The 23,944-nt window shown below is 44.9% G+C and overlaps 1 protein-coding gene across 1 annotated transcript in view; it reads left to right on the top strand.

The window, feature by feature from the left end:
- The window catches only part of LOC144717977 (uncharacterized), a 29,566-nt gene extending 13,781 nt beyond the window's left edge, over positions 1-15,785 (top strand). Inside the window, exons 12-26 of the mRNA XM_078593836.1 lie at positions 117-170; positions 1,770-1,823; positions 3,039-3,083; positions 3,517-3,570; positions 4,227-4,280; positions 5,301-5,354; positions 5,620-5,691; positions 5,795-5,830; positions 7,356-7,400; positions 8,125-8,157; positions 9,026-9,172; positions 9,979-10,155; positions 10,861-10,951; positions 13,649-13,726; positions 14,652-15,785. Coding sequence (XP_078449962.1) covers positions 117-170; positions 1,770-1,823; positions 3,039-3,083; positions 3,517-3,570; positions 4,227-4,280; positions 5,301-5,354; positions 5,620-5,691; positions 5,795-5,830; positions 7,356-7,400; positions 8,125-8,157; positions 9,026-9,172; positions 9,979-10,155; positions 10,861-10,951; positions 13,649-13,726; positions 14,652-14,848 — 1,191 coding nt within the window. The 3' untranslated portion in view covers positions 14,849-15,785. The remainder of the gene's footprint in view (positions 1-116; positions 171-1,769; positions 1,824-3,038; positions 3,084-3,516; positions 3,571-4,226; positions 4,281-5,300; positions 5,355-5,619; positions 5,692-5,794; positions 5,831-7,355; positions 7,401-8,124; positions 8,158-9,025; positions 9,173-9,978; positions 10,156-10,860; positions 10,952-13,648; positions 13,727-14,651) is intronic.
- The last annotated feature ends 8,159 nt before the right edge of the window (positions 15,786-23,944 follow it).

The raw sequence follows: 23,944 nt of genomic DNA, 5'->3' as shown, positions 1-23,944 counted from the left end.
TTTCCAATGACTGTTAAAAAAAATTCGTGTAAGTTTAGAACACCTAATAATTATCGTTGCAAGTTGCACAGAATGATGCTGATGCTTGTTGTACGACGTGTTCCGCATGCGCACAGGGCTTCAGGGGTAACATCGGCAAGCAAGGACCGAGGGGCCCGTTTGGACCGCCGGTAATCCAGCTCACTGCAAATATCCCTAAAGCGCACGCGCTAACTTTGTATCGTCACTTCAAACTGTAAACAACGGGAGTCGACAGCACGGCCCTCTCCTGTGAAGAGAGAGAATGGTGATGGCAGTAGATCATCTTCTTGGTTCTTTCGGTAAAGTCACGTAGAAGGGAAATAATAAAATAATAATTGAAAAAACATAATAAAATAATTCTCACGACGTTTCGGCCACAACGCAAGCAGCCGTCCTCAGGTGAAGAACAGGTCTGTCGGAAAGACAGCGTCTGAATGAACACCACCAGGCTTGGAAGCGTATATTTAAGCTGGGTTGGAGGGGGAAGAGCGCCTTGACAAAGGCAGTAGATCAGTTCCCGTGCCGGAGTGCCGGTGTTTTTGTGTTGGCAGGCACCACCTTTTGGGGATAATTTACAAAAGACAAAGATCCCCCGTATAGCCTTAACAGAGTGTTGGGCAAAGTGCTGTTAGAGAGTGGCACCTACGAAGGCCGGCACGGAATATGAGGAGGCCGGTGGCCAGCGCCACACCTGGCCACCTTTGTCGTTGTGGAGAACCTGCTGATAATATATGATATTGTGCTTCAGACCATCACGATTAAGCATGGTCAAACAACCCCCAAGGGACTGTAAGTAATAATGGTAGCACAGAAACTATCAGAAATGATCAAGAAAACTGAATTTTATTTTAAAACCTCTCAAGATGTTTCTCGCCAACACTCTGCTGATACACATTGATCTGATTTGTCAACGAAGGTGATAAAAGAAGGTAAAGAGGGGAAGGTCGTTAGATCTCATGAGGTGTCTATAAACCTATCACCAGGGCCATCCATAGGGCAGGGGAGGGGGGTGTACAGGGCCTCGGGAAAATCACACCGTGTGGGCCCACCCAACACCTTCAAACTTACCTTTCCTATACTTAGCACTGCTATCATGATTTTGTACTGTTTTGTTGTTGTAAACGTTCTCACCCGCCCCTATCGATTAGCACGTTTGACTATGTATGGTGTGAAAGAAATTCAACATACATTACTGGACATCTGTGAAAAACAGCTTCAGACCTCATTGTATGTACTCCAGTATACTTAAAGAGTCTGTCTTCATTGGTTCTTTCGGTAAATTCATGTAGAATGGAAATAATAAAATAAGAAAAATAAAACATAATAAAATAATTATTTTATTATGTTTTATTTTTATTATTTTAATAATAATTTTTTTAAAAATACAACATTTTAAATTAATTATTTTATTATGTTTTCTCTTTTTTTCTTTCATTATTTCCCTTCTACGTGACTTTACGGAAAGAACCAAGAAGATGAATCCCTGCAGTCACGAAAGCTTTAAATCGAAATTTAAAGATTCTGATTATGAAACTAAACCGGAAGTGTGACACCTGACACCGTGACGATGAAGCGTGGGGACCCATCCGCCCCTCCAAAGCGCAGGGCCCAGGGCAGTCTACCCGACACCCCGCGGGGACGCCCCTGCCTCTCACTCTGCATTGCGCTTAAGAGCCGTCGATCGGGTGCAGGTGACCCGCCTGAACGTTTTCGCCTCTCACATTGAGTGCAACGTGCGTGTCAACTAGGGTGTGGTTGGAGATGCAGGTATACCGGGAGAACCAGGACCAAAAGGACAACCAGTGAGTGAGACACCAGCAACGTGAACCCGCCACCGTTGACGAGTATGGGACAGTGCATACATTATCAGAGTTGTGTGTTTTTTGTTTGCATTATGACTGCAGATATTGTGGTCTATGCAAACATGACTCCTTGTAATAAGTATAACCCGTAAAAACAAAGTTTTTCACTATAAATCCTTTATATGCGTGGCAGCGAACTTAATATAAAGGATTTAAAAATATATTCGCCTGTGGAGGACGCGGGGATCGATCCCGCGACCTTTGGCATGGGAAAAGAGAGCGCTACCAACTGCGCTACTCCGCCACGGCCTGTGGAGGGGTTACGCTCTGGGCTCTTACACTGTGACGTTCAGCCAAAGCCATGAATGCGTTCTATTTGAATATATGTAAAATAAAAAAATTTTGCCTAAAAAGTGTAAAATTTTGGGAATTTTTTTTCACGAACAATAATTGTCTGGCACAACGAGTCTGTGTGGAAAATGTCAGCTCGATTGGATGACGGGAAGTGGGTTAAAAAACGACCGAAAGATTTGCACGGTCCTAAGCAAGCACGCAAGCAAGCAAGCACGCGAACTTAATATAAAGGATTTAAAAAAGGTGTCAGTTTTGTTGCCAGATAGAAGGGTAACAAACCAATTATCATATTTTTTACTGGCAAATGAGGTTTCAATGGTGAGTACGGGGGGTTCGCTCTGCCTCCTGTGAGTGATGTGATGGGCACAGATTGGACATGCTTCGGTTTTTGGGGAGGTGGCACCAGGTTCATTTTGAATCCCGTCAGATTCTGCACATCTGTGTTTTAATCTTACCAAGATTTTAATCTGACCAAGATTACTTTAAATAGCTGAGATTCTATTGCCTGCATTGACAGTCCATCACCTCCCACTTCCCGCGCAATCCAATTAGCACGGTTGGTTATGTACGGTGCGAAAAAAGTTCATTATACATACATCACGGGAGGTAGGGTTGATACCAAAAAGCAATTATTAAAACCATATATTGGAAGCGATTTTGACATTGCATTGATAACATATTTGCTCAACTTGTGTTAAAAAATAATATCCTGTGTTTTTAGCTTAAAATGTGATTTAATGTTGCTATTATCATGCAAACAGACAGTGGAATTTCACCTTGTGTCATTTTAAACGAATTAACCTTACTTTTCTGCCACGTCCGTGACAAATTAACATTGACGCGAATTGTTGTGTTGCTTAGGGTTTGCCAGGACCAATTGGACCAAACGGAGTTAAAGGGAAAAAGGTAACAATGCCTTTATTTATTACGTGTATTAAAACTGTCAGTATCATATTATTAGACGAACTTTAGACTTGTCTTCATTGGCCAATGTGTTTTCTCAGCATATATAGTATGTGTTTAGTTATTTTGTCTATTGAGGCATCGTGACATTTCCCACAAATGTGGTATTGCATGTGACCTGTACATTTTATTATTTCGTATAATTAAATTATGTATTAGTTCTTTGTTTTGCACCTTAGAAACAACACAGCATGGCCAAAAATTGCCACTTGGGAAAATGTCAGTGGAAACTCCACAATGCGCACGGAAAGACATGCATCATACCAGTGTCACATTCAGGTCTAATTGTTGTGGCAGGTGGAATTGTGAGGGTGTTTTGTCGTCAATGCAGACTTCTCCGTGGTGTTGAATCACGCATGCCTTCTTGCCATTGCAGAGCATCAGGGGTGACCCAGGCATTCCAGGAATAGACGGAACTCATGGATTTGACGTAAGTTAATGTGACTTCATTAAACGCGCATATTAATGCTTATTTACGTTATGTCATTCTCTAAGCTTGCCTTTGCACTGTTGTCAGTATTATGCAAGTAGATACTATGTGTATTTTTTTGACAAATTAGTTGATGATACGCAGACGATTTATTTTGTGATACTTATTTGATGTGAAGAAAAGCCATTGCCTGAAATGTCACCTATTATATATATTTTTTTCTTAAAGAAAACAGTATTGTTGACGAATGTGTTGAGATTGTGTAGATATTTAGAGGTTGTCTTTAATCATAAACCTCATGTTGAAATTAGTAACTTAATTGATTTGTAATTACAGCACAGATTTGTGATTAACTTTACCAGCCAAGTTTATGGTCTATATTCATTCCCACCCTCTTGCCCTCTCTTCCTCTCCTTATGCCCCTTCTTTCCCACATGTTTCTTCCATCACAACCGTTCCCATTATGAGCGTCAATAATGTATGTATGTGCGTTGGTCTTCTTTCGCACCGTACGTAACCAACCGTGCTAATCGGAGGTACATTTTCACTCCGCCCTCTCTTCCGCCCCTATTGCCCTTCCCACCCTGTCCCCTCTTCCGTTCCCTTATCTCCCTGCCCTGGACTTTGCTTTGTCTCACCCTTTGCCAACATTACAGGGTGAGCAGGGGGACATGGGCCGACCTGGCTCAACTGGACCTGCCGGTGCCAAGGTCTGAACAAGTGGCGGTGCAGCCTTTTCTCTCCATGTCTCTCTCTCTCCTTGTAACCACCACCACCACCGCCGATTGTGCCTCGTTCAGCCACATCCCTTATAAAGTGCCTCTCAGTCTGAGCTGCTTATCATCAGAAAAAAAAACAATTAAACTAGAACTATTCATCTTCTTGGTTCTTTCGGTAAAGTCACGTGAAGATGAATCCCTGCAGTCACGAAAGCTTTAGATAGAAATAGAACTATTCAACTAAACGATTGTTATTTAAGGCCAGCTAAGGCCCACTGAGCTATATATATTTTTTTTCAGAAACGACCTGGTCACAAATGATAGATAAAAAAAAAAGTGGCTTATTGTGCGGAAGCATGCAAACTCCAAATGTACAGGCATCAGGGTCGGGATTGAACCCACGGCCTCCTGTATACCTGGCGAGGTAGTTAACATCTTGCCACAGCAGTGCCCCTAGATACATAAATAATATAACATTGACTTACATGCCTTAAATGGGTTGTATACTGTAAGTAATAGGGGAATGTGGATGCATTCATACATTCACATAGATTCTCATGCTCAAAAATGGCATCAACCATGATCAATCCACTGCTGGATGAAGGCCTCCCCAAGCCACCGCCTATTCTCACGATTCGGCGATACAACAATCCACCTTGGCACCTGCACACGTGGAGCTGAGTTTCTCGCTCCATCTCCTCGGTGTTTCCGCTCTCAAGACGTGTTCCATTCCTCGTCTCTCACACACGCTCACAATGTGTGCAACTGGTTTCACGCGTTCGAATCGACTGTTTATGATTTGTGTGAATGGCATGCTGTTATATTCAGGCTAACGGAGAGACCCAGAAGTTACGGGATGAGGCAGAACATTTTTATTTTGCAAAGAACAAATGAGACGAGTGAAATGGGACAAAGCTAACAAAAATGTCGCCGGATTGTGCCCATGCACCAAGTCACCGATTTATCACGCACTTCACAATTTTCACGTAACTTCTACTTGTTTTCCTACAGGGTGAAAAAGGCCATGTGGGCATTCCTGGGGCTCAGGGACCACAAGGAAAACTTGTACGTGTCAACAGATGATATTTTTCACACGCAGCACATATATATAAACCTCGATCAAACAACATCGCTACGACGATATCACAGTTCACGCGCAACGTTTAAAAATCATCGTCGACATGTCGACACGCTGAACACCGCTGTCCTGCCACCCGACACTGGACATCTGTGTGAAAAAGAGCTTCTACAACTCATCGTATTCCTCCTCCTCTTCCAGCAGCCTAAATAAAGATTCTGATTCTGTGTGTGCCCCCCACCCTCCCGTCAGGGAATAAATGGTGAACGAGGAGAGGCTGGACTCCCGGGACGCACTGGAGCCTACGGCTACCCTGGCATACCCGTGAGCTCCTGAAAGCCCTGATTTCGTTTTGCTCTGCAGGTGTAGCCATCAGCGCCGGCTTTGCTGTGTATGCTCAATGACTCATCCCGTTTTGCATCTACAGGGCGACATTGGAGAGGCTGGGAAGCAAGGACCCAAGGTGAGACTCTCGTTTCTCTACGGTCGTTAGTGCGGGAATGGAAGGCAAATACTGTAGTGCAAATATTGTTGAAAGGTGTCTGTGTGTGTGTAGAGAGAGAGGGGGGGGGGGGAGCGGTGGTGTAGCGGTTGGCGACCCCAGTTCGATTCCCGCTCACGGCCAACACCGGGTTCACAATTATCTGAACCGGTCCTGGGCCTCCTCTAGGTCGACTCAGCCTCAAATCAGTACCCGGTGTGGTGTGTAAAAACATCGCCACTGGGGAGACAAAGGTGGCCGGGTGTGGTGTTGGCCACCCACCCAATCGTGTGCTGTGCTGGCCTTCATAGATGCTCGCTAACAGCACTTACCCCACCCCGACAGTCTGTTAAGGTTCTATGGGGGATCTTTGTCTTGTAGAGATAAAGTATAAAAGGGTCCGCACAATGTTCAATGGACATTCCCTCTACAAAGCATTAATTTGGAGGGTATTAAATAACCGATAGTGTGAAGATTGACCTCTCCATCGAGCAACTCTCTACGCCGATGGTTGTGATTATGCCAAACGTGGCATTTGCAAATCTTCAAGAGATTGCATCCATAAGATAACCTTTAAACGCGGCACATAATGCTGCAGTGATTACAATCTATTCTCATGTTCATTATACACCAATACCATGCCGGTAATGATACACAACCCTTTAACATATTACAGTTGCTGTTGTATGCATATGATATAGAGCGAGGTATCCATGAAAGTATTATTCATTGTTAAATAATCATCACCAAACAGCAAAATTAATTCGGCCAATGCAACTAAACGCGCAGACACACACACACTTTGTGGTATGAAGATTACGCGCGTGAGTCTCGCCCCGTGAGTTAAACACGACTCTCGAAGGCTGGAGAGGGTTCCCCCTCCCACCCCCCAGTGCCAAATGCTTTCAGGCTATCAATTCCGCTTCAGTGATTCTGCACTTGCTCTATTACTATAGTACTATACCGCCTTCAACTTTTATCAACGACTGGGTGTTTAAGGTGAGCGATTTGTCGTATTATCTGGCTGTATAGCAAATGAAAAAATACAATTACTTTACTATGCAAGTAAAAAATTTACGTGTTTTCATATTTACGTGGTTTTATTATTTTTATTTAGGGCCCCTTTATAACATATGCTACAGGCCCCGCACTAGCTTAGCCCGGCACTGCCCCCCCCCCCCCCCGTGTTAATCCGCGTCTTGGGTGTCCGCACCTCGGAGTCTCGCAGGTCGCTTGTCAGCGTGGAGCGTCGTGCGTGTTCTACGCATCACATCGCCACTTGCATCCTTCTAAACGCTTCTGTTATGCGCAGTTGGAAGATCACTCGAGATGCGTTTGTTTATTTTTTTTTAGGAAACACCTTCGCCAACATTGAACCACGCAGGGAAGGCTGCTGTCTAAATATAATTACGTCGCGATAGATGATACCTTGATGTGTTGCGTGTGACGGAGTCTGGTAAACTTGGTAAACGTTGACAACGGCACCAATTTTTTTTGCCACTTTTAGGGTGGCATCGGCCCAGACGGACTTCCAGGACACGTTGGGATTAAGGTAACTTGCTCCATAAACAGGTACTTTAAATTTAATATATATATTTTTTCTTTTAAATTCTGGCTATAATTGTGGTACATTTCTTAGAAGTACGTTCTGAGTGTACGCGATTGAGCACAACAAAGCCCTCGTGTTCTACCGGCAACTGCCGCTTCCGTCGTATGGAATTAGCGACGTTTAGAAGGGTGGATCAAGTTCACGTATCCAGTCAAGAATATCCCTGCATATGCTTCCTCCCCGCGGGGCGAGACATGCTCGTGGGGTCATTTCCATAGCAGAGTGATTTGATTTAATCAGAATCCATTTTCCGGTCGTTAGCGCATCCCAAATGAGCCATTTGGCATTTAACTGTTTAATTAAATTATATCATTGAGCAGATGGTTTAATGCGGCTCGACAGGAGCGGTGTAACAGCGCTGGAGGAGAGTACACACGAGGGGCCGATAGACCACGTGAATTGTCGCTCGGGCGATGAGAACTTTGCTAACCGGATGGTTGCGCGTGTGCGCGTGTGCGTGTGTGCGTGTGTGCGTGTGCGTGTGTGCGTGTGTGCGTGTGCGTGTGTGCGTGTGTGCGTGTGCGTGTGTGCGTGTGCGCGTGTGCGCGTGTGTGCGTGTGTGCGTGTGCGCGTGTGCGCGTGTGCGCGTGTGCGTGTGCGCGTGTGTGCGTGTGTGCGTGTGCGTGTGCCCGCGTCGGCATTTTTTCACAATCGCTTGACTTGACAGGGCGTCAAAGGCGTGAAGGGGAAGGATGGGCAGGTAAGGTGATGGAGCGGCTGCTTTCGTGACACTGCCTTTGACGAAACGTCCGCTGCCACCGCTGGCGCGTGCGGCGCTGCTCCGACTCACACTCGATGATTTCTGTCGGTCACCTCCTCGTCAAACCTTTGCCACTGCCACCGTAGTCATTGCCATGAGCTGGAAAGCTTGGATGGATGCACGTTGAACCTCTTTCGCACCGTACGTAGCCGACCGTGCTGATCGGAGGTGCGGGTAAAGGACAACAAATCAAACACAAAAGGGAGTTCTGAAAAAAGTGGTTTTCAATATAGATATAAAGCTTGACACAGACAGCAATTTGCATTATAGCTCTATATTTCCTCCTTGCTTCGTATTGCACACCTTTGGAATTCCTTCCCATCGTCTCCTATCCTAAGTTTCACAACCTGTTCTCAATTCAATAAACGTATTGTCATTGGCTACACTATCGCCATTGTTCTCTGTTGCTGACCACTCCATGTCAATGGCCTTTGGGGCCTGTGTTGAGACAATGTGACAAAACAACGAGATCTACACTCTTGTATTCGTACACTGAATGTACACCTGTGTGCTTGACTGTGTGTGTGTTTTGTGCACTACGAAACGAGCGATTCCTGCTCACAGCCACAACCAGTGACGATTATCTGAACCAGTCTTGGGCCTTCCCGAGGTCGACTCAGCCTCAAATGAGTTACCTGGTGTGGTGTGTAAACATCGCCACTAGGGAGACAAATGCGGTCAGGCGTGGTGCTGGCCACCCACCCCCTCTTGTGCCGTGCCGACCTTCATAGATGCTACTCGTTAACAGCACTTGCCCCAACAGTCTGCTAAGGCTACACGGGGGATCTTCGTCTGTGTCTGCTTGTAGGAAGGAAGCCAGGGAGACGTGGGTCCTATGGGCCACCCCGGCCATAGAGGATTCCCCGGGGCTCATGGGGGACAGGGCAAGGTGGGAATCAAGGGGGGCATTGGGGAGGCAGGCGTTCCCGGCTACAGCGGATCACCGGGCCGTCAGGTACGCTCGCACAACTCAATGCACACAGCATTGTTATACACCGCTTTTTCTGGAAGGCTTTGCTGTGTTTTTTCCTGGATTTTTCTGTTGCGCGTAGTCACTTGAAGATGTTTCTTGTTCATGTTTTTGTTTGTTGCACCCGATTCAAGAGCCGAATGGCTCACAGGGCTAAACCTAATTACTGCACTGAACGGAACACTTAATGTGGCCCATTGGGTTTGCGATTGGTGCAATCGTCGCCACTTACAATGGAGTGGCATTTTGAAGCAATGCCGCCGGCAAGTTTATTCAATCCTCCAGCCATCTGTCCACCCAGCAGCGCAAGTGGGCTCACCAAAGTTAGCCGATCGGCAGGTCGCGTGCGGTGAGGCAAAGAGTGGGCGCTCACGTCCCTTCCAACGTGTCTGGCCGGCGTGGAAGAGGAGGCCAAACTACCCTCGAGTGGGGCTGTCTTGAGCTCTCTCCATCTAGTGGGAGCCATTCTGCCAGCAGTGAACAAGTAATTGCAGGGCTGCACCCGTACCATTGAGTCCAATTACCATTGCATCTAAAAGCCTTTATTGCCATTTTTTGCAGCCGAAAAACAGATGAAAGGACCGTGCATCAATATTAGACACACGATGTCAGAAGGTTTTTTTTTTATTATTATTGCGTGCAAATATTTCATCTTTCCGTAATCAGCAATGACCTTTCAGCAATGATCTCTCAGCAGTGAAGCTGTCTTTGGCTTTGCACGAGCAATTGAAGCCACCAACGAGTATCTAACGAAGCGGGACGTTCCGCGCCCTCGCACGCAAAAAACACAGGGCCTGTCGCTGGCAGGGGCGCACGTGATAGAAGTCTGCAAGCGTCTGGTGCTGGAGCAGATGTCGCTGTACAGCAACGCCATGCGGAGGAAGTGTGGCAGCGCCTGCCCGAGCGGGGAGAGCGCCGTCCTGGGGCCACCTGGGCCTCAAGGCATGCGGGGCCTACCAGGACCAGTGGTATTGTCACACATGGATCCGCTCACCGTCGCTCCGTCCTCCGCACAAATACTAAGATCCCCCGTATAGCCTTAACAGACTGTTGGGGCAAGTGCCGTTCGCGAGCACCGGCACCGCACATGAGGGGGTGAGTGGCCTGCACCACGCCCGACCGCCTGGTACCCATTTGAGGCTGAGTCGACCTAGGGGTGACCCAGGGCCAAGTTCGGATAATCGTCACTGGTGTTGGCCGTGAGAGCGAATCGAACTCGGGTAACCAGCTTCGTAGTGCAGCATGCTAACCGCTAGACTACTGCTCCCCACTACACACACACACCGGCCGTTTGTTTTGATGTCTACTCTGACAGCTCTATCTCGGCGGGGGAACCGTGGGTTGAACTTGTTTCCTCGTGCAAGTATCTCGGCACGTAGCTTGATTCGCATATCAGCTTCAAACCGCATTTTATTAAAATTTAATATGAGATAAAGAATGAGGATAGGATAGATTGTTATATCATATATGTTTTATTGTTTCTCATTTTCTCTCTGTTACATCACTACCCTTGCTGAAAAATTGCCAAATCACTTGGACAAACGGCACCAGATCAGTTCTCACGTGCACTAATCTGTGAATTGTGACAAGTCTTTAAGAGCCAGTGAAAGCACCAGTGGTCCAGTCGTGTCCATTGATGCGGGCATCGTGTAATGTGTGAATTGTCTTTGCAGGGTTCTGTGGGTGCCCCAGGTCAGAATGGAGAAGCCGGCTTGCTTGGCGACCATGGGGAGCCAGGGGACAAGGGATCCAAGGGCCCTACAGGTAGGCACCTCGACAGCAGAGGTCACAACCGGGTACCCGATACCCGTACCCTACCCGATAACCGGCTACCCGTACCCGGCCGGGTATCGAGTAGGGTACGGGGACGGGTACCCGATTGCGACCTCTGGGATGAAGCCATGTTGCAGACGCGGGTGGGTTGATTCTAGGAACTTGAATTGTGAGAAGAGACAAGACGTTGGGAAATGAGTGACAAACGGTTATTCACCAGTGACTCACGTCCTACCCGTACCCGTACCCGGCCGCACCAGGGAAACAAACGGGTACCCGTACCCGGCCGGGTACGGGTAAGGAATCAAAACCCGTTTGCGACCTCTGCTCTACAGTTGACACGGCGTGCTTCTGCGCACTACTGAAGTAGGAAATGCCGGTGTCAAACATCTTATCCAACTGATCTTGGTAGTGGGCTAAAATGTCTTGCCATCTTTCTCAGGGATTGAGACAATGCCCCTTCTTCTCTATGGGCCTTTCGTCCAATCACGGTGGGTCGAGGAGTAGCACATGATGGATTGAACATTTGTCAGACAGAGCATTGATGAGCTCAGATCTGGAGGCAAGTTGTCATCAACTTAAGTCAGAGAACCACTAAATATCATCACAAAAATCCTCATAATCTAATCGTACTATAGGCATAATGGAACAGAGAAGTTTCATTTAAGTTTCCTCAAATAATAAAATGCATAACCCGAAAGGTGATAACGCGGAACCATTTTTAAGATACCTTAATTGTTTATTCGCTACACTAGCTGGTGCACCTTTTGCATTTATCAAACCGATATTATACTCTTTGGTTCTTTCGGCAAAGTCACGTAGGTATAAAATAAAATAAATCTCGATGTTTCGGGCGCAACACAAGCGTCCGCCATCAGGTGGGAAAGCATGGCCTGCTGCTGAGGCAGACTTTTTTAAAGGGTTTGAAATGGGTGTAGCCCAAGGGTCATAAAAAACCGATATTATTTTTAATGCTCAAATCAGAATGAAGTGCAAACTAAATCTAATGCGACGGGTTTTATTGTGGTTACCGGTGACCAAGTTGAGCCTGCAATTCTAGATTTGAAGCTTTCGTGACTACAAGGATTCATATTCTTAGGTTTTTTTCGGTAAAGTCACGTAGGTAAAACATAAAAATTAATAAAAATAAAATAAAGATCACGACGTTTCGGAGGTAACACAAGTCTCCGTCATCAGGTGGGACCGTCACAGCCAGATTAGCTGCATCAAGTGAGGCAATGATTCAAGATGTAATCCCTTAAAAGCAAGTTGAGGGGGGAGGAGAGGGGGGGGCTCATCAGAATGTGGTAGCCAATGAATGGAACGTATCGGGAGGGAGGGGGGCGGGGCTCAAAGACGGCACGGAGTGCCACGTACAACGCATCGGGAGGGGGAGGGGGGCGGGGCCAAAAGGATGGGCGACGGCTTGGACGCGGTTGAGCGCAAGCGACTACTGCTGCACACGCCAACACAATGGACAGAGAGGGGGGAGGGGAGGCCTGATACACATGATAGAAAAGAACGAAGATGCCCATGTTTATACCAATGCTGGCTGAACAATGAAGAGAGTACTGTTAAACACTAGGGATGTTAACACTCGGTAAAGTAAAGTAAAATAGTGCCTGTCAGATAAGATGGTCCAAAAAAGTGTAATTAAGTCTTTTTTGCGTGGTTGATAACATATTTCCAATGATTACTAAGTTTGTACCCATCATCACGGTTGAAATTATGTCTGTGTTTGTATATTTGTATGGCTTCGTGTACAAACCTTTGATGGTAGCCAGGAGGTTTGCAGAGAACCTTGGTCTCGGAAAAGACAATTTCATGAGAGCCCAACGAGTTGTAGCAATGATCGGCAACGGCCGAAGAATCAGTTCTGCCGTGAGCCTGCAATTAAGAGCGTTACAGCTCATCGGATTCCTCCACTATGAATAAATATTCTGATTCTGAGAACGCGCCTTGAATCACAGGTGACCACTTTGTGTTCTGAGCCAGTGCGTCGGCATCACATTGGCCATCTGAGGCTCACGGCCGCCAGAAATCCAACCTCTGCTTTTCGAAGCCTCGATCCGAAGCTCACGTATCACGGGGCGCTTTAATTGCCCGCATCTGAGCCATCCCATTGCCCTGAGGAAGTTTAGCTGGCCTAGGGGACACCAACGGCGACGCAAGGTGGATGCGGCAACCGCCTGCACATGGTTTGCGGTCTGCCAGTTGGCGGTGATGTTACGTGGTTTTCCCATATTGGTAATTCTCAAATGTCCTTGGTACACATGGCCTCTTTTTCGAAGTAACGTCACGACATTTTCGGTGTTCAGTCTGGAAGTGGGTAGCGTGTATTTTTCGGTTAAATCACCGGCAGTATAAAATCTCTGAATGGCACAGAACAAAACCATGGCTCTTGCAAGGGAGAAATCAAATGCATATAAATGCATCATTGACATGTAGAATTATTTTATTATGTTTTATTTTTATTATTTTATTATTTCTCTTCTACGTGACTTTACCGAAAGAACCAAGAAGATGAATCCCTGCAGTCACGAAAGCTTTCAATCGAAATGTAGAATACATATCACGCCTATATACCAGGGTATGGTTAGCTCATCCTTGCAGTAGAGGCTAAGGAGAAGTCAACGCCCTAATCCGTTGTAAGGGATTGGTGACTCACGGCTGACGTGTATTGTGCAGGAGAGACTGGAGACCAAGGTGATTTTGGAGCCACTGGAGCATCTCTGATTGGACTCAATGGGCCTCCCGGGCCACCAGGTATGAATCTCTGCACGTGGCTGTGTTCCACTGCGTATGGGTTTTTTTTGGGGCGGTTGTGCTGCGTGGCTCCCCGATCTGTCACTGGCTCTACCGCGTGTGATGTTCGGCACGGTCCGACGAGTAGCTCCGTTTATTGGGAACTTTTTCACGACGTTCAGGAACTGCAAAAGCTCTCAGGAAATGCCCAACTCGTGATTGATTTTGTCTTCGGGTCAGGTCGTCTCAGTAGAATGTGTGGTAAACATCCTCCTCCACCTGACACATTTGTCACGCGGACAAATGTGGCAACGTATTATTGCTGCTGCAGAAGCAGCAGCACGGTTGTGGTGGAGAGTAATCCACAACACAAAACAATACGTCCGGTGCCCAACTGTTCATTGTTGTGAATTGCTCTTTAACACACTAGCGGTGCAACTGAATAATTTTATTCGTGCGATCTGACGCCAAAAACATCTATTGAGAATCATAACATCGGTCGCAAAAGCCTACGTGTTCAATGGCTGACTATTGCACTGATACGTGGGTAACTATAGCTTCCCCTCCCTCCTACTATGGGCGCCACAGTGGCAAGATGTTAAATACCTTGCCTGGTATACAGGAAGTCGTGCGTTCGATCCCGACCCTGACACCTGTATATTTGGAGTTTGCATGTTCTCCCCGTGGTCGCGTGGATTCTTCTCCGGGTCCGCCAGCTTTTTCTCTCCACACTTAGAATCAGATGCGTCAAGCTTATTTGGATGCTATACATAGCCACGTGATACTCCACTTTGTTGAGCTATCATTTGTGATAGCCAGGTCGCTTCTGAAAAAAGAGCTCTAGACAGTAGCTCAGTGAGCTTTACCCGGTCCAGTAAAAAATAGTTTTAGTTCAGTTTTACAATCCCCTCTCGTCTGTTGTCCGACCCCCGCGCGCGCGCGCAAGGTGTTCCTGGAGTGCTCGGCTTGATTCGCGACGGGCTGCCCGGCCGCCCCGGACCTCGTGGACACAGGGGCCACGATGGGCAGCGTGGCTACGCCGGCCACATGGGTTCGCCGGGCGTGTGCGACGCCAGCGACTGCAGCCAGCAGGTCTCCCGTAACGGGGTGCCCAACCGCACCGGGCGCAACATCGCCGGCTAGGCAGAGCGTGGGCAGAACACCGAGTGGCAAATGGACCCCGAGGGCAGACAGACCCCGTTTGTTTCGGAGTGGCTCCTCCCTCGTAAGTCGCTACCACTCCAGCCGAGCACAGATTTGAGCGGGTGAAACCTGCAGGTATCAAGTGTGAATTATTGAATACATCTCCGTAGTGTGACCATCTTGGCTTCCTCTTCAAGGAGGGAGGGGGGGGGGACGGCTGAATTGTCTCCAACCTGGCCTTGGCAAGTGTGCAGGGATTATATGTAATCAATGATTGCATTCAGTGTTATTTGTTTATTTTTGTTTGTTACACAAGCTTACACGTGGCATTGTTTGCCGATGCAAAATTAAGATGTCGATCCTAACAACCTGAATGTGGAAGAACGGTGGATAGTAGAGCAATGTTATACAAATTCATAATAAGTAGTGTATATGCGTACGACTGTGTAGATCGTGGCATATATGCAGTCAATCAAGAACAACGTCACTCACAGCCAGTGCTGGACATGGGTAGCATAACGTCCAGAATAGTTGAGAGCTTGCTGATTGTGATGTGATGAAGTCTAAAGAAGAAATGATGATTGACAGTCAACATTCAATCAAGCCCTCATTATTATATTGCATGCTTTATGCATAGGCCACTGCTCTTTCATGATCATATTTCTGTACTTGTCACCATACTTCTAGAAGAAGAAAAAAAACATTCTCTCTTTTCTTCTAAAGTTGTTTCACCCCGACCGTCACAGTAAGTTCAATGCACGCATTAATGTTTCGGTAGCATCACGTGCAGTTATACTCCAGCTGTAAATAACACTTGAAACGAACATAAATGTGTACAATGTCGGTAAATTAAAAAAAAGATGTTTAATAAAGATATGTACACACAGTGCAATGTGGTTGAGTACTCAACAAATAAAGTATGATTCCATTTTTGTAATTTGGTGTTGGGTTTAAAATGTTGCACGCAAGTTGTACAAACGGACGCAATACAAGCTGAATTCACCACCGTTCAAAGTTAAGTCAAAGAGATTTCCTGCTCAAATGAGCATTTGACGTGGTGCACATTTCCCGTTTACAGCCCCGAACCAGTGGCGGAAATTCCACATTCCTCGAATGGGCGGGTGATTCTATCCATGGGACAACCACTGTTTGAAATTCTCACAAAAGTGGTCATCATAATTAATCGACTCCGGAGCGACGATGGGCTGAGTCACCCCCACCCAGGTTTTGAGTTCACAAACGTCCAATTGCGAGCGACTCGCTCAATCACTGAGCCACCACCTGGCCGGACAGATTTGGTTCAATATATGTGTACTCTACGGATATTCACTCTACATGAATGGTAGTGCAAATATTAGCGCGCTGCGCTACGAACCCGGCTACCTGAGTTCGATTGCCGCTCACGGTCAACACTGGTGACGATTACCTGAACCGGTCCTGGGCCTCCCCTAGGTCGACTCAGTCTCAATTGAATACCTGCTGGGTTGTGTACACATCACCACTGGTCATGGTGTTGGCCATCCACCCCCTCGTGTGCTGTGCCGGGCTTCATAGGTGCTCGCTAACAGCACTTGCCCCAACAGTCTGTTGAGGCTTTACGGGGGATCTTTGTGTACATCAACTCTGCACGGAATACGGTGTGTGCAGTGAATATAATGATTAATTTTACTGTACAGCACTTGTTTAAATGTGAAGCTGAGTGTTCCAAAAGGTACGTTATAGCAGGGCATTTCACATTCTGAGATGCTAGTGTAATAAAAGCCAGAAATGTCAGTCTATGCAAACCGTGGATGTGTGCAGTGGTCCGTGTCATCTATAAACCAAATAAATGTTACCTTGCAAGCAAATTAAACAAATGCGATTTGTCAATGCCAGTGCTTAAACTGAACAGGATAAAAACATTTACATTGGATAGTTAATGAAGAGAAAAGTGAGAATGTATCAAGCCACAAGAGTCATTTCACAAACATCTACATAAATAAATGCCATGTCAGTACAATTCATATCTCACTTGCGGCCCAAATGTAAAATGCCACAGTTGAGGTTTAACATAAAATAATCCAAATAAGCATAACAAATTTACAAAAAAAAGTTTATTTCTTATTTCCAAAAATCACAAACAGTTATTATCCAATACACATAGGCTGTGTGTCGCGGTCTCTCATGATTTTAAGTAAATTTTAAGTTACGACCAAATGCGCAATCATAGCAGTGACATCGTTGCGAGATCACCATCATCATCTTCACGATCCATGGGCAGATAGCCCCGTAGGTGTCCACTGCACATTTCGTCAATTTGTTTCCACTTTCCTCTCCGTCTTGTGATAATATGTTCAAATAGTGCCACATCTTTCTGGCACAATCTCTTCTGTTGCCAAGACATTCTCTGTGAGGTCTTCCACTCTTTCCGGTTCCTTTCTTTTTTCCAAACACTTTAAATGTTCCTGTTGGTGTCCATCCTACATGTGTCCTATTAAATAGTGCCAGTTTCCTCCTCATCACTGCCTGCATCGTCAGGTTGTCTTCTTCTACGTGCGACCTTTTTCTTACTTCTACGTTGGTCACTCTTTGGCTCAAGTTTACATTTTTAGCAAGCCAATGAATGTAGCGATTTTTTATTTCAATTTAAAGCTTTCGTGTCTGCGGGGATTCGTATTCTTGGATCTTTCGGTAAATTCACGTAGAATGGAAATAATAAAATAATAAAAATAAAATAAAACATAACATTTTTTATGTTTTTATTATTTCCCTTCTACGTGACTTTACCGAAAGATCCAAGAATATGAATGTAGCGATCTCACTAAAAAGACGCAACGATAAGTGCAAATAGGGACGAGCATAGAACCAAGGCACGTGGCATCCGGACAACAGGCACCACAACACGCGTTGTCATTCGTCATGATCAAACAAAAGGAGAAAAAATCAATACAAACGAAAGGAAGAGAGAGGTGAGAACATGAAAAGACTTTAAATAACGTAGGTTTTCGTGAGCACGCAAATGCAGGGAAAGGACAATAAATGAAGAGCGGTGAGCGGTAAGTTTCGGGTGGGGAAAGAGAGTCAAACGCGTCGACAAAAGGGGAACGACTCAACAGGCCCCAAGATGTTCAGGAGTGGATTTCTCGTGCGTCAGCTTTCAGCCAGTGCTCAAGTATTGCAGCGCACGTGACCGCAACTGTTTAAAGATTTTCTCACCGACGGAGCCTTGGACTAGTGTCGAACCTGGTACACGAGAGGCTGTGCGTGTCACTACATGAGCTGCTCTGCTGTGTTTGTGTTTTTTGTGACCACATCTTGATTCAATGCCTCCCTATCAAACATGGAACGTTGGACAAGCATTGGGCCAACGTTGATCCAACGGTTGCAACGAAATGTCAACGTTGGTCTAACATTGGCAAGTTGACTGGGATGTTACTTCAATGGTAATCATTAACACAGTGATGTTTTATAATACTACTTAAAGTACAATGGGTGCCGCGGTAGCGAGATGTTAACCGCTTCGTGTGGTATGCAGGAGGTCATGCGTTCGATCCCAATACTGACGCCTGTATATTTGGAGTTTGCATGTTCTCCCTGTGGTCACGTGGATTTTTCTCTGGGTCCTCTGCTTTTTCCCTCCACATTTAGAATCAACATGCGTTTAGGGTATTTGGATGCTATAAATATCCACGTGATAAACCACTTCGTTGAGCTATCATTTGTAGCCAGGTTGCTTACAAAAAAGAGCTATGTAGCTCAGTGGGCCTTACCTGGTAAATAAAACTAGTAAAATATTTATTTAATATTTTACATCGGGAGTTAAAACATAGGTGTGTAAATGTGGTGCAATGCTCGAATTAATGTTTAATCTCTGTTTATGAGCCTACATTTTCACTTTTGCACTTTCGACTTCCGAAAGTGCTACCAGTAGAGCCTTGCCACGTGAAGGAATTAAAGGCGTCCCTAGAGTTTGCTGGGAGTAACTTTAACTAATAGATATTCAAAAAGACAACTGATACCAAAATGGCTGCTACGTTGAACAGGTGAATTTCCATTACAAATATTAATAGGGTCTACTCGGCACAGCAGCTAAATCAGTGCCCAACTTTCTTAAACACAGAGTACTCTTACTTTTCGTCCCATGGAACATTTAGTTATCAGTCACGAGTGACAACTGGTGGAGTGGTGGCGCTGTGATTAGCACGCTGCGCTATATTTTAAGTGGTGTTGCCAGCTGTAAGCTCTTGATAGCGCACTCCAGGCCATGAGCCCGGGTATTGATTGTTATGTCACTAAACAAACTGCCACATTTTAATATACTGTACACTACTTAAAGAATATATAACAGGGTACTTATTTTTTTAAACATCAATATATCTATATACTTTTGAGAATCTAGTATATGTGCATATGAAGTCAAGTTTTTTTTTTTACAATCTGAAATGTAATGACGTATTGAAATGGAATTAAGCAATAAAGAAATAACTAGCAGGGTAAAAAAACATCGAAATTGGCGGTGAAAATGAACGATATTAAGAAACATGTCATACTAACTTAAATAGGAACAGATGACTTTGCACCTTTATTTTAATAATAAAAAGGCACCCCAAAAATGCTTGAGAATGTAAGAATGTCCACATCAACTGTCTATTATTTTTTTCATTGAAAAAAAAACCCCGCAGACTATAGGCGGAGGGAGGGGGGGGCCTCCAGTCGCCTCCCTCCTCCCCCTCCATCCCCAAAAAGCTTTTGAACGGCTCTGGTCGGGTGGCTCCGATCTGACAAACTCACGCGAAAGGGCCGTGGTTTAGAGGGGGTGGTGACCTGAGCGAAGCACAACAGACAAAGCAGCAGCGGCGGCGAAGAGAGAAGAACCTCCCCAGGTGAGAAGCAGAGCAAGCGCGGTGAGGAAAGACAAGAAATTCGAGCAAAATCATCTGGGCCCGCGTCGTAGAGACGCTCTTGTCATTTTATTTGACACCGATATGACGCAATATGGGGCCGTCCATAAATGACGTCACACACCTACGGGGGGGGGGTCAGACATTTGTGACGATGTGTGACGAGGGGGGGGGTTGAGAATGTGACGTCACGTAAAAATGCGCAACTTTAAATAAATACAGACAATACGTTCTATAATTAAATACACTTTTTTTATAAATGTGTTCTCCTCCAACATCAGAGTGCAGCGCCACATTAAATACGCACTACAATAGTTTAAAGCGATTTGAAGCGTGTTTTATATATTTTTGGGGAGGGGAGTAGAGCTTTGTGACGTCATATTTGAGGGGGGTTTGACTTTTTGTGACGCCGTGTGACGAGGGGGGGGGTCAAAAATCGTCTAAAATCGTGTGACGTCATTTATGGACGGCCCCTATCACCGCGGAATGTTTAAACTGACCCGGCGTTGAACTGGAGTTGTCACAAGCCCTCGGGTGTTATCGATATACAGTCCTTTAGAACGTTGCTGTGTATTTTATCGCAGCTTGACGTGTGCGTTAACTTCTCTTTTTTTACACTATGAGATCTCTTTTACCAGTGGCAAAATATAATGGTAGGTTTTTACCCTTTTAACTGGTACAAAACTGACACCTTTATTCAAGGCATCATGTTTGCAATGACCACAACACAAGTAGTCAATAAAGCAAACAAAAAGAAGCAACTCTGATAAGGATAATAATATGCACTGTCCTTGAAGTTGATTGGCCCACACCCGAGACGGCTTTCTTTAGAGCCTAGTCCCCATTGGTGTAGGGCCAGATGACACCAGAAGGCGTACTTCTGGTGTGGTGTCATCTGGCCCTACACCAATGGGGACTAGGCTCTAAAGAAAGCCGTCTCGGGTGTGGGCCAATCAACTTCAAGGACAGTGCATATTATTATCCTTATCAGAGTTGCTTCTTTTTGTTTGCTTTATTGACTACTTGTGTTGTGGTCATTGCAAACATGATGCCTTGAATAAAGGTGTCAGTTTTGTACCAGTTAAAAGGGTAAAAACCTACCATTATTTCTCTTTTTTTGTCAGCCGTCTGTTTCCATGCTCCGAATCAATAAAATGTCACGTGGCGTAGAGCTGACGTTCTTTTTTTTGTTTGAATGTGCGCCGATGAAAAATCCACAGAAAGTCATTAGCACGGTCACATCGTCACCGGTGACATATTTCTCCACTCATCCACAATTTCATCCCAATGTTGCCATTTTGTACGTGGACTGCAAGTGTAGTTTGTTGAACCAGGTGAGAATTCTAAAGCACCGTAATACGTCACATTTGCCAGAGTGACCTGGGAGTGACCCTGGGGGCCGTCCATAAATGACGTCACGCAATTTTGGACGATTTTGACCCCCCCCCCACCGTCGTCACACGGCGTCACAAAAAGTCAGACCCCCCCCCCCCCTCAAATATGACGTCACAAAGCTCTGCCCCCACTCCCCCAAAAATAAAACATGCTTCAAATCGCTTAAAACTATTGTAGTGCGTATTTAATGTGGCGCTGCACTTTGATGTTGTAGGACAAAATATTTATCAAAAAGTATATTTAATTAAGGAGAACGTGTTGTCTATATTTATTTAAAGTTGCGCATTTTGATGTGACGTCACATTTCTCAAACAGTCTGCATCGGCAGCAGGCCACGCTTTCCCACCTGATAACGGACGCTTGTGTTGCGCCCGAAACGTCGTGATTTAATTGAGTTGTTTTCATTTATTTTATTTTTTACCTACGTGACTTTACCGAAAAAAACAAAGAGTACACACGCGGTGCTTTATGTAACACCCCCCCCAACAAAGAGAGTCCAGTGGGTGTTGTTCGAGGCGGACCAGGGGTGGCCACACAATTTCCCATCTAACACACAAATATCGCTTGTAACCAGGCTCGCTTGGAAACCAGTGGGGCTATCTATAAATGAATCGCCGTGTTTCCACCGCGTCTATTCACAAGTGAGCTCAGTCAGTCAGGGCTACCGCATTCTGCACACTTGCACACAAAGTGCATTGATTAATGACACTTTTTTTAATCAAAAGCTATAACTTTATAGCCCTCGTCACAAAAAAAAGTATTCTTTAAACAAAATATATCCCAAGTGTGCACCATAAATGCATTCATACTTGCAATGACGAGTATAGCATATCATCCGCCATCATTTATCCACTGCTGTATGAAGACCTCTTTAAGTCGTCGCCATATCGAAGTGCTCTGAGATACTTCGATATGTAAAGCGCTTTATAAAATAGAGGCTATTATTTTATTTCTCACGTCTTGGTGATCTCATGGCTGCATCTCTCGTCTTCGTACGCATGGCGAACTCATTTCGCACCGTACGTAGCAGCCAACCGTGTGAAAGAAAATTTTCTTGCTGTAGATTGCACACCTGATGATGATTGCTTGTGTTGCAGTCGAAACGTCGTGAGAATTTTCTTGTTTTATATTTTTATTATTTCCCTTCTACGTGACTTTACCGAAAGAACCAATAATATGAATAGCTGCAGTCACGAAAGCTTTAAATCAAAATTTTCCTCACAGTCAATTAGATATCTTGCAGATATTCTCTGACCCGTCTGTTCCTCTTCCTGTCACGAGGTGTAATCCCAAATATGCGTCTCTCCAGGGGCTTTCTTTCTTTTTGCACACTTGCAAGCTGTTTGCTCCGTCCGTTCTTTTTGTCAATGTCAATATTTCACTTGCAGGTAACCGATATAGTTTGTTGATCGTTATTCTTCAGGCACACTGGTACGTCGCTTTTCATTGTTGATTTCAGTTTGCCAAAAACACCCCGACTTCCTCTCTCGCCTGCTTTTTAACACCCTGATCCTGGTCCACATTGAATAACCGCAATACATAATCTGATGGATGTTACAGTGGAGTCCCTCCAGCAGATGTTTGTAATTGTCGAGAGAATCTTGAACTACAAGATTTCTTATTTTCATCATTATTGGCATTTGAGCCCCACTTTGTAGACTGCGTCATTCAATTCTTCAATAATTCCCAATAGTTCACTCTCACTGGTTGTCACACTGTCATGAGCTAATTTTGGATGGTTAACGCCGCCCTTAATGATATAATGGTAAGTGCTGGATTAAGATGGTGTAAACTGTGGATATCATCAGTTGTTGGGACAAAATCAGGTGACTTACACATTTACTACATGTTTGCACGTAAGTGAACTACTTCAACATTCTTCTGTTCAAAATTGGCGATGAAACTGACTCAATCAATTGCAAACCCATTAAGCCTCTGATTGCACATACTGTATATTTCTATTTTTTACGGGAACAAAATAATATTAAATGTAGAGGCAAACAAATCACGTGAGCAAGGTGAAAACTGTTCAATACCTCTGCATAGACACAACGTTATAGGTCAGAGTCTGGAAAAAATTAACCCGTAAAAACAAAGTTTTTCACTATAAATCCTTTATATGCGTGGCGGCTGGAGTCCTCTCGTCCTCTGGCTTGAGATGGCTGCCACCTATGGGTCAGATGATTGTCTGCCACCATTAAGCAATTGGTAATTAAATATTGAATTTTTTTTCCCTAAACAGTGTAAAATTTTGGAAAAAAATTTTCACGAAAATTAATTGTCACGCACAACGAGTCTGTGTGCAAAATGTCAGCTCGATTGGATCACGGGAAGTGGGTTTAAAAACGACCGAAAGATTTGCACGGTTGTAAGCAAGCAAGTACGCAAGCACGCAAGCAAGCAAGCAAGTGAACTTAATGTAAAGGATTTAAAAAGACTATAATACATATTAAATATCACTGTGCTCCGCACTTTTAGACTACGGTATACAAAATATTGTATTCATTGAAAATTGATGCGAGACAAATACCTAAATAAAACGAAACGGTATTTGGGAATAATAAAAACGATTGATGAAAAATGGAAAAGCTGCACCTAGATTACACGAAAAAAGTAACGAAATTCATTCTAAGTGGCTGTAATTATATTTATAACGCTTAAAAAATGGAGCATTTATAAAAGCCCAAATTTTTCATAAATTTTCTACTTTGAAATACAGTATGCCATTTCTTTATTACATATTACAATTTTGGCAGGTGTTGTTTTCTTCCTTCCTACCTAACAGACACGTTCGTCTGCCGGGTTATAACCGCCAACGTAT

The sequence above is a fragment of the Lampetra planeri genome, chromosome 4 (assembly GCF_965212315.1).
Source record: "Lampetra planeri chromosome 4, kcLamPlan1.2.h2, whole genome shotgun sequence".
NCBI classification, from domain to species: Eukaryota; Metazoa; Chordata; class Hyperoartia; order Petromyzontiformes; family Petromyzontidae; genus Lampetra; species Lampetra planeri.
Note: the sequence above shows the minus strand (reverse complement) of the source record. Positions and strands in the feature narration are given on the sequence as shown.